We start from the raw sequence: 13,292 nt of genomic DNA on the forward strand, positions 1-13,292 counted from the left end.
TGTTTCTGATCTTTGAAACTCTAATCCTTATTTTATTATTATTCCTTGTGGAAAATGTAACTTTTTTTTTAAAGTTATTTACTTAAAGAAAAGTGCTTCAAATGGAGGCCACCGCTATTCTTTCCTCACTGAGTGCAGAGACCTCCCTATGTTGAATTATAGATTGTTAAACCTTCAGTACAGGGATCTATACTCTTGTTTGTGTTTTGTAGCTGAGGTATATTTTCAAAATTATTAATTAATGGCAACCTTATATTGCAATACAGGGACACTGGAGAGTGGCCTGAGACTATGAGAAAGGTTTGTTTGTTTCATTTTATTTAGACCATTTGTACCCAGCTCTTCATCCAAAAAAGCTCCCAGAGTGGCTTTCTTTCTTTCTTTCTTTCTTTCTTTCTTTCTTTCTTTCTTTCTTTCTTTCTTTCTTTCTTTCTTTCTTTCTTTCTTTCTTTCTTTCTTTCTTTCTTTCTTTCTTTCTTTCTTTCTTTCTTTCTTTCTTTCTTTCTTTCTTTCTTTCTTTCTTTCTTTCTTTCTTATATTTCTATACCGCCCAATAGCCGAAGCTCTCTGGGCGGTTTACAGCATAAAAACATCCAGTATACAATTAAAAACATATATCAAACACATTGAAACAATATAACAAAATAACTAAACATAGTTAAACACATGGACACGACAGACACAATCCTAAAATGTTAAGTATAAAAACGTATTAAATCAGTTAAAATATGAAGCTGTTTAAGATGTTAATGTTAAAATTACTAAAATTAAGATTGTGAGTGATAGATGTAGGTGTTAAAAGTAGATATTAAAATGTTAAAATGCCTGGGAGAACAAGAAGGTTTTTACCTGGCGCCAAAAGGATAACAATGTTGGTGCCAGGCGTACCTCATCAGGGAGAGAATTCCATAATTCGGGGGCCACCACAGAGAAAGCCCGTTTCCTTGTTGTCACCTTCCAGGCTTCTCTCTGGGTGGGTCCCCGAAGGAGAGCCTTTGATGTTGAACGTAGTGTACGGGTAGGTTCATATCGGGAGAGGCGCTCCATCAGGTATTGTGGTCCCAAGCCATGTAAGGCTTTATAAGTCAAAACCAGCACTTTGAATTGAGCCCGGAAGCGTATAGGCAGCCAGTGCAAGCGGGCCAGGATCGGTGTTATATGTTCACAACTCCGAGTTCCTGTTAACAATCTGGCCGCCGCGTTTTGCATGAGCTGCAGCTTCCGAACCATCTTCAAAGGCAGCCCCACGTAGAGAGCATTGCAGTAGTCCAGTTTTGAGGTTACCAGTGCATGGACAACTGAAGCAAGGTTTTCCTTTCATATAATCAATGAAATTCCCTATCCACAGGCTTCCAATCTTAAAAAACAAAAACAAAACTAAACACAACACACAAGGAAAAAGGCACAGGGAAGAGGAAAAAACACACTAAGGCACTGATAGTGGTTAAGGACGACGACCTGGGAGACCAGGGATTGAATCCCCACATAGCTACGGTTATGTGCTTTCTCTCCACAAGGACAGCTGTTATTCTGTTTGTTTGTAGGTCTAGGACACACCTTTTTCGGGGAAGGGGTAGCGTTACACAATTGGGGGTTGGTCTGGATGATGACTGGATACCCTCCAACACTGTAAGTCTCTTCCTCCCTGCTAGACTGATATGCAAAGGATGTTGATCTCAGTTCCTTCCCTCCTTCCAGTCGTCTTTCTTCTTTCTTGAGTGGGGAGCAGACATCTTTGTCTCTCTTCTCATCCAGCACGAGGGCGAGTACTGGGCACAGTGCTCGTTGCTCCAACATAGCTAGTTAGCTAGATATAGAACTCTTTCCTATCAAGTATGTACTTCCAGAATAAAGTAAAAGTAAAGGTGTCCCCGCACTTGTAGTGTGAGTCGTTTCCGACTCTTAGGGTGACGTCTTGCGACGTTTACTAGGCAGACCATATATATGGGGTGGGATTGCCAGTTCCTTCCCTGCCTTTCTTTACTCCCCAGCATATGCCGGGTACTCATTTTATTGACCACGGATGGATGGAAGGCTGAGTGGACCTCGACCCCTTTTATCGGAGATTCGACTTCCTCCTTTAGATGGAATCGAACACCGGCCATGAGCAGAGCTTCAGCTGCGTTACCGCCGCTTACCACTCTGCGCCACGGAGGAGAATAAAGTAGTTATTTCTTATTTTAAAGCTTAAAGTCTCTGACTAATTTGCAGGGAAGGTAGAATCTTAGCAAAGATTCAAACACACACACATAAGTTCGCTCAAAACTCTCTGTTCCGCTACGCAACTCTGCAGGGTCCTATAGGTTATTGGGCCCAGCCTCCTATATAAACATGATTTGGTTGGAGAACTCCAACACAAAAATTGGATACACACAAATTTTGAAGGATGGCTGTGTTTCGGTTCTCGTCTTGTTTCGGAAAGTGTACATTTGATAGAACTGAAATCTCTCCCCCATACCTATTGGAAGGTTAAAATAAGAGGGAGTCCTTTGAGCATCCCCGTGAGTTCCTTGAAGGAAGAACAAAGCCAAAAATATAATATACAAATTAAACCTCAACCCCACTTAGGGGGGGAAAAAACCCTAGCTTAATCAACTCAACTTTAGTTGATTAATTTACTACCGAAAGCTTTCAGGCAGAAGGAAAACATGAATAACAGTTGTTCTTTCTTTCAGTATACATTTTATTTGTCTGACCATTTCACTCAATGTAATGTTTGAAAATAAGTTATTCTAAGTTACTTGGAACTAAATTTTGTTTTATTTTTTTTGAGGGCAGGAGGAATTGGCACATGATGTTACAGAATTTAATACCACCACCATCTCTACTAATACAATACTTTTGGCAGCTGTGTTTCACGGCAGCTGTCAACTGCAGCTGGTATCACCACCAGCCTAGAGAAAAAAAAGAGAAAAAAGCTAAAGAGGTTGCAGTCAAAACCTCTGGCAAGTCTTCAGCTTTTCTGCACTTCAGCAAGGCCAAAGGGAAGGGTGCTGGGTTGCTGGGGAGAGAGGCAGCGACCTATATCTACAGAGAGAGAGAAGTATATGCAAGGGCAAAACAGTTTTTGATGTGGCACAGCAGTGTCCCCTGGTGGCTACTTTGGTTCACACTAAGGGATGCAATTCAGGGCTTCTTCAGATGAGCAGTTTATTCAATGTTGTCATGTGCCTTCAAGTTCATTTCAACTAATGGCGACCCTATGAATCAGCGACCTCCAATAGCATCTGTTATAAACCACCCTGTTCAGATCTTGTAAGTTCAGGTCTGTGGCTTCCTTTATGGAATCAGTCCATCTCTTGTTTGGCCTTCCTCTTTTTCTACTCCCTTCTGTTTTTCCCAGCATGATTGTCTTTTCTAGTGAAAGTTCATTCAATATTCCTCCTGAATTAATCATCACACTTGTTTTCCAGTTGGCTTGTTGTGAAACTTAGCAGAGTTTGTTGCGAACCAGGGTTTCTGGTTGTGCAGGACAGTCATACATAAAAGCTCAAAGGCCAGGAGCAAGGAGCAAGTTTCTAAAGCATTTGGGGTCTACTGTTAAATAATTTCAGCAGGGGCTGCCGGTGCCCATTGAGACAGGCAGGGCACCCAACAGTAGGGGAGTCAAAGTCAATGACAGGCTGGCAACTTATTCTGGTTTTGCCCCCCTCCTCCCCCCCTCCACAAGGGCAATGCTGAGGACTGAGTAGGAATGGAAAGCTCTGACAATTTTGGCTCTCTCCATTTTTCATTTTTCCAATCTTAAATTCGTTCTTTTAATCCTCATAAAAATCCTGCAGCATTTTTTAGTGAGAATTTTCCCTACAAAACACAGTTTTGTATGCAGGTTTGACTAATATACACATGGCTGCAAGCAATGTCTCCTAAAATACTCCATTCTGGTATGTTGCTTTTGCTAAGATATTCATTTTTACGCACACTTTCCCCTCATACATGCATATCTACAAACATTGCTGAATTGGAGACCTGCATCACAAATTTCAGATAAGTGCGAATTTCAAAGGGCGGCTACGTTTCAGTTCTCATACCATTTTGGAAACTGTGAACTTCAAAAATTCAGCTTTAAAAGTGAACTGAATCAAATTTCTCTCTCATCCCTAACTAAGGAGGGGGAAGCTGACAGACATTGCCATCCCCTGGACTGGTTGTAAGTTAAAAGGCAGGCTAGGTGGAGGCTGGCTGAGGGCAAGTTCCTACTGGGCTAGCCTCTACCAACTTACAAAGGGAATGCAAAACCAGATACCTTTTCTGTGATCATTATGTGCTGAAAATTTCTTTACAGCATTTCATGAGAAACGTTTTTCCTGCGAAACACCCATTTGCTAACAAGCACAAATGCTAATGTAAGCACAAATGTTTGGGTTGCACGTTGGTTTTGTTTTTGGGGGATGCTCTCCAGAGAACAGAAAACTATCAAAGTGAAACTCTGGGGCCATCTGCTGGCATGCAGAGATTTAACATGGCACACTGCGCATGCCAGGTAAGTGGGCGGGTTTATGCAAATATCACAAATGGCTGTCAGAAGAAGCAGACAGTTGTGAAATTGACGAGGTCGAGAAAACCCACACTTTTTGAGATTAAACTGTCATAAAGAGGCTGCTGAGGTGGAGTATGGAAACAGGGACATTATCTGAGTACTTTTTGTGGGATTAGAAACGGTATCGATTCTGATGGTGTGCTGAGCTCTTTGGCACATGCATGCACCCTCGTTCAGCCCACAACCCATCGGAAAAGGTGTCCTGGGTGTGTTTCGTACAGTCTGGTATCGCTTCTCGGCCTTTTGGCTAAGATCAAGTGTAGTATCTGTTCTTATCAGTTTAATATCTGATATGTCCTCTATTTGAGGACTATATATTAAATGGATTTTTGGAACTGGGAGATGGAATAGGGGCTTGCTCCATCCACTCCATGCATCGACCTGGTATTGCAGTACCTCCAGGAACGGTGCACCTTCCCTCTGGGGAGAATATTGCTTGTGCAAAAAACAGATGGAACAATGAACCCTGGTTTGGTCCCAACCTCTGCTCCTGGATCAGATATGGCATGGGAGCCCAAACCTCTTGGAGACCTGAGACAGCTGAGAATCTGGATGGCTCACACTCCCAGAGTAGAGAGGAACCAATACTTGTTAATGCAGCCTAAAATAGCATTTGCCTTTTTTGCAGCCACATCACACTCTTGGCTCATATTAAAATTGTGATCAATAACAATCCTAAGATCCTTCTCAAACATAATATTGCTGGGCCAAGTATGCCCCATTCTTATATGCAGTTTTTGGCCAATGTATGCATCTCTGCAAGCAATTTCTCCTAATATAATGCATTTCGTTTTAAAACAAAGTCCTCATGAAAATTCTGCAGCACTTTTAGTGTGAATTTTTCCTATCAAACACATTTTGTACAGTTTTTACCGATGTACGCATTTCTGCAAACAATCTGCAAGCTATTCCACTGCAACACTGTCTTTATATTATTGGGGCTTCCCGACTGCCAGTAAGTTCCTAGTGAAGCCTTTCCCTGCATTGAATGACTGGAGTGGGATTTAGCTGAAGTACTGGGAGCTGCGCTCTCTACTGTGGCAATGACTTTATTCTGCTGGAGGATGGCCTGCTGTCCGCCCAGTAGAACTGGCTTACTTAACTTGCTTTAAGTAGTGGAGTGCTCCTGTAAGATACACAAGAAGAAGCAACAGTGATCTGAGTTTTTCCAGAAAATGAGTTTTGATTCAGTAAGAGTACCATGCTGGTTCATGGTAGAATAGTAGTTATGGAATGAAGAAAGGAAGTATATCCTTGGTATCTGTGCTAAATGGTAACCTTGGGACAGACAAGTACACATCCACAGTGTTGTAAATTCTGTCCTTTTGTTACTCCTCTTAATCAAAAAGATCCAGCCAACAGATGCGTTACCCTGATCATTAAGTACATAAACAAAGTAAATGTATTTTTGTTTTGCTTTCCTTTCTGTCCTAATATAAATGAAACCAAGTATCTCAAGATAATTGTCAAACTCTTGAAAAGGTCTCTCAGGCAACCTGTTTGCTGGGAAGTCTTACGTTCCTTATCAAGGAGGCGAGAGAACTGCTGAAAGATAGGAAATATACCACGCGCCAGGAAGTTCAAGCTGAGCATCAACAGTATGACACAGAGAGGGAGATTTTTTCTTTAATTTAAAGATATAGTGGACCATACAATTGTCCAACAACATTCCATCAGTAGTTCAAAATGAGCATTTCCGGCTGTGAGAAAAGGCAAGGTGTCCCTTGCATGATGACTAAGCATTTATGCGCATGCATCCATGTGAAATATGTACAAGAAATAAGGTGCACATATAACACATATCTGTTTAGGGATTTGCCTTCCCTAAAGAGGAGGCTGAGCCCTGAAGAATGACAATACTAGCAAATCGTTCTAGCCTGATATCAATTTGGTCAAAACAGGGGCAATGATTTTCCTGAGACAGGGACTATAAAATGGGACATGGCGCATGGGAGATGGGAATGCTGCAGCATCAAACATGGAGTATACCCTCATCATAACTGGGCTGTTATTGTGTGCCTTCAAGTCGATCATGACTTATGGCGACCCTATGAGGGCCTTGGCTCAGCAGGGTAGAGCATCTTTTTTGCAGGCAAAAGGTCCCAGGTTCTAGCCCAGTTAGGGCTGGGAAAGACCCCATTTGAAATCCTGCCAGTCAATGTAGGTCAGGGATTGCCAACCTTTTTGGATGAGAGGGCACACTTTAAATTTTGAGAGTGTGGCACCAGTCCCAAAATGGCTGCCATGGGGGCATGGCATAACCATGAAATTGGAGCAGTCATGGGGCAGCTTTTCACTCTGATTAAAGGAACTGAAACAATGTCTATTGTAACAGTAAGGGCAGTAACAGTAAACAATGTCTATTGTCTACAGTAACAGTAAGGGCAGTTTGGCAATGGAACCGACTGCCTAGGGAGGCGGTGGGATCCCCTTTGCTGGATGTCTTCAAGCAGAGGCTGGACGGCTGTCTGCGGGAGATGCTCTAGCTGTGGATTTCCTGCTGTGAGCAGGGGGTTGGACTCGATGGCCTACAAGGCCCCTTCCAACTCTATGATTCTATGTGATGCATGCACAAAGTTCCCTTTTGCAGTCATTTTATACCTCCTATTTCTTCACAACATCCACATGAAATAGGTTAGGCTGAGAGTGGGTAAAATGTGAAATGACACTTGCTCAGACTATTTTCTTTCGGCTTGTGAGGGTTAGCAACATTTTTTGTGTGTTTTGCCGAGAGCTGTGAAACAGCACATGCTCAGAGTATTATTGTGTTTTTTTGGTAGTCTACAAAAGTTTATGCCATAATAAATTTGGTACTTCTTTAGATACCATAAGACTTTTGTTTTTGGTGACATCCTATTTTGTCTGTTCCTTTTGTGGGAAAAAGGGGCCCTGTTTTGAGAACTGCACCTGCGCCCCCAGCCATCTTAATCTGTCCTTGGCCACAACCCTTCCTGGCCCGGCTCTGTGCCTTCCTGTAAAGCATCCTTGAAACATGATAACGGCACTTGCTTTCCTGGGTGAAGGATAGGAAGATGCGTATAGAAACCTCTGGCTTTGATGTGCCCAGAATGCAGCCTCATTACAAAGAAAAGAGTCATATGATACAATTCTCTCCAGCATATGGTCTGACCTTCCTGACGTGAAGCAAGTCCAGGTCCGGTCAGGGTCTAGATGAATGACCACACATATGTCGTCTTGGGTTCCATGATGGAAGAAAGTGGGATAGAGTTGTCAGTGAATGAATGAATTAGCCTTTTGTTCTGGCCACGCTCACCTGTGACATGTGGTCCCTGGAAGGCTGCAGACAAAGGAAAGTGGCTCTCAGGGCTGAAAAGGGTTCCACGTCCCAACATAAACAGGAGAGAACAGAGTCTGTGATTTACCAGTGATATATACGCAAATACGGACTGTCCCTTTGAAAAAGTTTGAACGTGCATGCAAGGTGTACAGCTATATACAAGCTTCCCTAGAGTGGTACTTCAATTCATTAAAATGGGGCTTCCTTCTGAGTAGGCATTGTGCTGTAAACAAGCAATTGGAGCTTGCAGGACTAGTAAGAACTCCACAGAATCTGGAGAAGACGCACTCCAGTCCCTTTTGGGGCAGATCCATACCATACATTTCAAGTACATCCAACACACATTTAAAGCACATGACGTCCTCTCAACCATGAGAACTGCAGTTTGTTAAGGGTGCTGGGGAGTCGTAGCTCTGTGAGGGGGGAAACACAGTTCCCAGGATCCCCTAGTGGCTGTTTCACTTGCTATGGCAAGTGCTGTGTGGGATGGGATTAAAGGGACCAGTAAGAGGAACAGGGTGGCGCTCCAGCAGCCCTTTCAAAGGAGACAAGCACCATCCCTGGGCTAAGAAAATGGTGGCAACAGCAACTAAATGCTCAGCACCCCCTGCCCACAAAAGCTGTCTGGGCTATTGCTGGTGAAATAGGATTGATGATAATTTTGTGCCTGACCCATTGATTTTCATGCATTGGTTCCTTACCTTTCAAGCCTTAACCAGCCCCAAATATCTGAAAGGCCACCTTATTCCCTACAGGTCTTATTTATTTATTTATTCATTATTTGATTTATATCCTGCCCTTCCTCCCAGTAGGAGCCCAGGGCGGTGAACAAAAGCACTAAAAACACTTTAAAACATCATAAAAACAGACCTTAACATATATTAAAACAAAACAACTTTAAAACCTTTTTAAAGCTTTGAAGACTTTTTTTTAAAAAAAGGTTAAAAAAACGTGTGTTTTAAAAAAAGGTTTAAAAGCATATTAAAAAGCAATTCCAACACAGATGCAGACTGGGATAAGGTCTCAACTTAAAAGGCTTGTTGAAAGAGGAAGGTCGTCAACAGGTGCTGAAAAGATAACAGAGATGGCGCTGAACATCTTCTCAGGTGTTCAGACAAGCAGACGGGAGAGTCTCTCTAGGCAGTCCCACCACCCTTGGAAGATCGGGGGGGGCGGCTCAGAAAGAGGGCATTATTTGTGGCAGCCTCTAAACTGTGGGTTTGGTGTCTTCATTGAGTAGCAAGTGTGGGGAACCTGTGGCCCTCCACATGTTGCTGAATTACAGCCCCCATCATCTCTGACCGCCAGTCATGTTAGCTGCGACTCGTAAGACTTGTAAGTCAGCAGCTACTGGACGGCCAAAGGTTCCTCACCTGTTGAATACCTGTCATCTCATGCTGAAGACACACCTCTTTACTCTGGCCTTTGACACCTGAGCTACATCTGTTTTAGGATCTGCCCTCTTCTTCCAATTGTAAATTGTTTCAACCAATTTCAAGGCTGGATTTTTATATTTTTTTAACCTGCCCTGAGGCCTTATGGTGAAGCGTAGTTAAGATCATTGCATAAAATAAAACATTAGTAACAATAATAGCAGCCCAAACCACTAGGAACCCAAGCATCTTGTTTTAATAATAGCACTTTTTTTGGCAATAAAACAAGTCTGTTTCTACAATACAAAAAAACAAAATAAACAGTAGTACACAGTTACATCATTGGAGGGTAAAATAATCCCTGATACAGAATCTTCCGGCACTGTCACAGAAGCGAACTCATCGCTGGCTCAGTCTCCCATTTTGGCACACCAAGGGAAACATAAAATTGGGGGGGGGGGGAGAGGCACAGCAGGACTTCCATGGCACCTCAAATGGCTTTCTGGGAGCAAGCAGAGTATTCAGTTGAGACACAGAATTCCCAAGCTGGCCTCTGTGGGAGGAGAATTTTCCCTCTCAGGTCTTGTGAGGGACTGTCAGGCATTAGAAGCTTCTGGAAACAGTAAGCTGCCCGGGCTATTGTTGGTGAAATAGGATTGCTGATAATTTTGTCCCTGACCCCATTGATTTTCATGGGTCGGTTCCTCACCTTAGGGATGGGGGACCTGTAGCCCTCCAGATGTTGCTGGACTATCAACTCCCATGGCCCTGACCCAGGGCTTTTTTTGGTGACTGTGCTCACCGGTACTGCCCCGACCATTGGTCATGCTGCCTGGGGCTGATGGGAGCTGGAATCCAGGGACATCTGGAGGGTCACAGGTTCCCCCCCACCCCTGCCTTACATCCACCAAAATAATAAGATGAAGCTGGTGGAGAGAGGGGGGTGGGCAGCTACAGAACCCTCTCATTCGTTGCCACAACAGGGAAAGGAGGGATGGCACCAGCTGCAGCCCTGCAATTTCTCTGGCTGTATTAACTCCAAAAATGCACGCTCTAAATCCGGGGTGGGGAAACTTTGGCCCTCCAGATGTTGCTGAACTACAACTCCCACCAGCCCACATGGCCAATGGTCAGGGATGATGGGAGTTGTAGTTCAGCAGCATCTGGAGGGCCAGAAGTTCCCCCACACCGGCCCTAAATGGCTTATAGAACTAACAAGCATCCCATGAACCAACCAACCAACTACAGACACACACCTCGGCTGAACGTCTCGTATTAGAAACACTTCCATTGAGAGCAGTCAGAGGAGCAAGCCAGCTCTGAGAGGCCGATGGTGTGAAGCTGTAGATGCCATAAAGCAGACGCCAATGGGTCAAGGTGAACTCTTGGGCGAGTGGAAAACATGGGGCAGGAGAGCTCTGAAGGGGGGGGGTTAACTCCTTGCGGCCTGAGACAAAAATGGAACACAGACAAATTGACTTACGCTGAGCCAGCCCACTGATCCATCTCGTCTAGGATTGTCTACACTGAGTGGCAATGGCTGTCCTGGGTTCCAGGCAGGATCGTCTCCCAGCCCAAGGGTTGTACCGAACCTTCTGCATACAATGCTCGTCTCCTGCCACTACGCTATGGTCCTTCCCCTAAACATAAAGTAAGATCCCAGACTGAAGATTCTGAATAAAGGGCTGACTGGAATAAAAACAGAGGGAGCTCCATGTAGTTACACTGACTAGCAGCGGCTCTCTGGGGTTTCCGATAGGGCAGATGTCACGGATCGGACCCGGGGACTTCTGCATGCAAAGCAGGTGCTCTGTTAAAGGAGGCCACCCAAGAAGCAAAGTGTGCTGCAACAGATCAGTTCTTATACATAGAATATGCTAAGCCTTTCCCGTGTAGATGCAGGCCTGGCCCATCTGCTGAAGAGTCCCCTGTCGGGTCTCAGTCTTTACACCTCACACTGTCTATTTGTCAGAGCAAAGGCCAAATATAAAACAGAGGCCAAAATACGTACATAGGAGGGGAAAGCCTTTGGCACTGAAGCAAATGTGTTAAAAAAAAAATTAGAAGGCATCTCATTGGCAAACGGCAAAATACTAGTGGCAAGGCTGAAGCCACATCTGCACTGTGCATTTCAAGCACTTTAACAGCCCTGGCTTCCCCCAAAGAATCCCAGGTACTGTAGTTTGTTAAGGGTTGCTGAGAGTTATTAGGAGATCCCCATTCCCCTAACAGAACTGCAATTCCTGTAATCGCCTGGGAAGAGGGATTGATTGTTAAGCCACTCTGGGGACTGGAGCTCTGTTGAGGAGAAGACAACTCTCAGCATCCGTAACAAATCCCAGGATTCTTTGGGCGACGCCATAACTGTTTAAAATGGCACCACAGTGCTTTACATGTATAATGCAGGTGGGGCCTGAGAGGAAGAAATGGGGCAAATGGGTCTAAGGAAGTATGGCCGAAGGAGGGGTGAGGCTTCCCAGCATGCACAGCTGTGTTGCAGACTTGGCATCAACAAGATGGCTACAGGAACAAACTAGGAGGGCAAGGAGCAACAGGAGTGAAGAAGGAAAGACACCACTCTTCAAAACGTAACTAAGTAAGGCGTCTTGGGAGCCTGTGTGCCTCAGGATGCATGCCCACTAATCACGTTACCTGTTTCAAACCAGTCTCTCTAGAGCTGTGCCCTTTCACCCCTTCTCTTCCACATACATCTTAAGAGCACAAAAAGCTAAGGGAGGAGGCCCACACCCACAGTGCGACGTCAGGATCAGGGCTGAAAAACTACCCAAATCCAAGAGCCATCAGAAGACTGGCGGTCAAGAGGCCAGAGGCTTCCCAGGATGCACTGCTTGCTCAGGACTGTTCCACAGGGCTGCACCAGCCATGTTGGTGCTGTGATAAGCCCCCATTTTAAAAAGAGCCTGCAATCGAGTGGGGAAGGCCTCGTTCACGCCACGCTGTGTGTTTCCGTGGCAAGTGTCTCACTATGGATTATTATTAATAGCAAAGAGCAGTGCCAAATCCGAAATGCTTCCAAGGTCACAGGTGAACCAGGCACACATCGGCAGGGAGCCAAGAGAATCCACCTTGGCACATGAGTCAAACGTGGGAAGGGGAGAGCTCTGAGTGTGTAAAGGTGAATCTGTTCATTTATTTGATGTGGAGGCAGGAAATGACGGGAAGCAGCCGCAGTGTGATGCAAGGCACTTGCAGGTCAAAAGAACGAAAGCACAGAAGGTGTCCAAGGGGAAGGGGCCGGACCGCTGCGCAAGGATGGCACCACATCTTCTTCAGGCAAACATAGTTAGCTGTATCCACTGCAGAGGAGAAAGAAACTTGATTCAGTTCGCACCGAAAGGCAAATCTACCTTATCCACGCTTTCCAAAACATGAACAGAGACACAGCCGTCCTTTGAAAGCCGCACTTCTCTGAATTTTGTAGCGCAGTTCTCTAGCCAACTAATGTGTACGAAAAGGCATACTGTATATGGAATAAAGCGTGCATTGTCACTGCTGTATTGCTGAAAACAACATACAAAAATGCATTATATTAGGGAACATTGCCATGCAGAAATGTGTACGTTAGGCAAAAATTGTATTTGAGCGTATGTAGATTCTGTGACAGCCCATCCCAGGCTACAAGCTGGTACACACAAACGGAAGCAGGGCAAGTGGCCGCTCTGTGGCAAGCGGCTCATCCTAAATCTGCTCGTATGAAACCAAGAAGGCCTGTTTGCTTAAGAGAGGAGCCCTTCTTGATTTCTTACCACATTCTCTGGTCCTGGTCCAGAGGCACAGGATGCAGCCACCTTGCTGAAGCTAAGCAGCAAGCCCCTGGACGGGAGGCTGCCTGGTGGTAACCCCATGCATGAGGCTTTGATTTCCGTGATGGAAGAAATGTAGGATGTGTGTGTAAGAACATAAGAAGAGCCTGCTGGATCAGGCCAGTGGCCCATCTAGTCCAGCATCCTGTTCTCACAGTGGCCAACCAGGTGTAATTCATTACCGAATGAGTGGTTTCTCCGCACTAAACCTGTTTTTAAAAAACCCACGGTGTTTTATCTTTGATTTCTGAATGCCA

At 44.7% G+C, this 13,292-nt stretch overlaps 1 protein-coding gene and 1 non-coding gene across 3 annotated transcripts in view; one reads left to right on the top strand and one right to left on the bottom strand.

Moving 5' to 3' along the window:
* The first annotated feature begins 4,767 nt into the window (after nt 1-4,767).
* On the top strand, nt 4,768-4,958 carry LOC133375256 (U2 spliceosomal RNA). The gene has a single exon (XR_009760114.1). It is a non-coding gene; the product is annotated as a U2 spliceosomal RNA (small nuclear RNA).
* A 4,491-nt stretch (nt 4,959-9,449) lies between these two features.
* The window catches only part of CAPN1 (calpain 1), a 60,215-nt gene continuing 56,372 nt past the window's right edge, over nt 9,450-13,292 (bottom strand). For both annotated transcript variants that reach the window (XM_061606857.1, XM_061606856.1), the window contains one exon: nt 9,450-12,528. In XM_061606857.1, coding sequence (XP_061462841.1) covers nt 12,502-12,528 — 27 coding nt within the window. In that variant the 3' untranslated portion in view covers nt 9,450-12,501. The remainder of the gene's footprint in view (nt 12,529-13,292) is intronic.

This window comes from Rhineura floridana, chromosome 22 (genome assembly GCF_030035675.1).
Source record: "Rhineura floridana isolate rRhiFlo1 chromosome 22, rRhiFlo1.hap2, whole genome shotgun sequence".
Taxonomy (NCBI): Eukaryota; Metazoa; Chordata; class Lepidosauria; order Squamata; family Rhineuridae; genus Rhineura; species Rhineura floridana.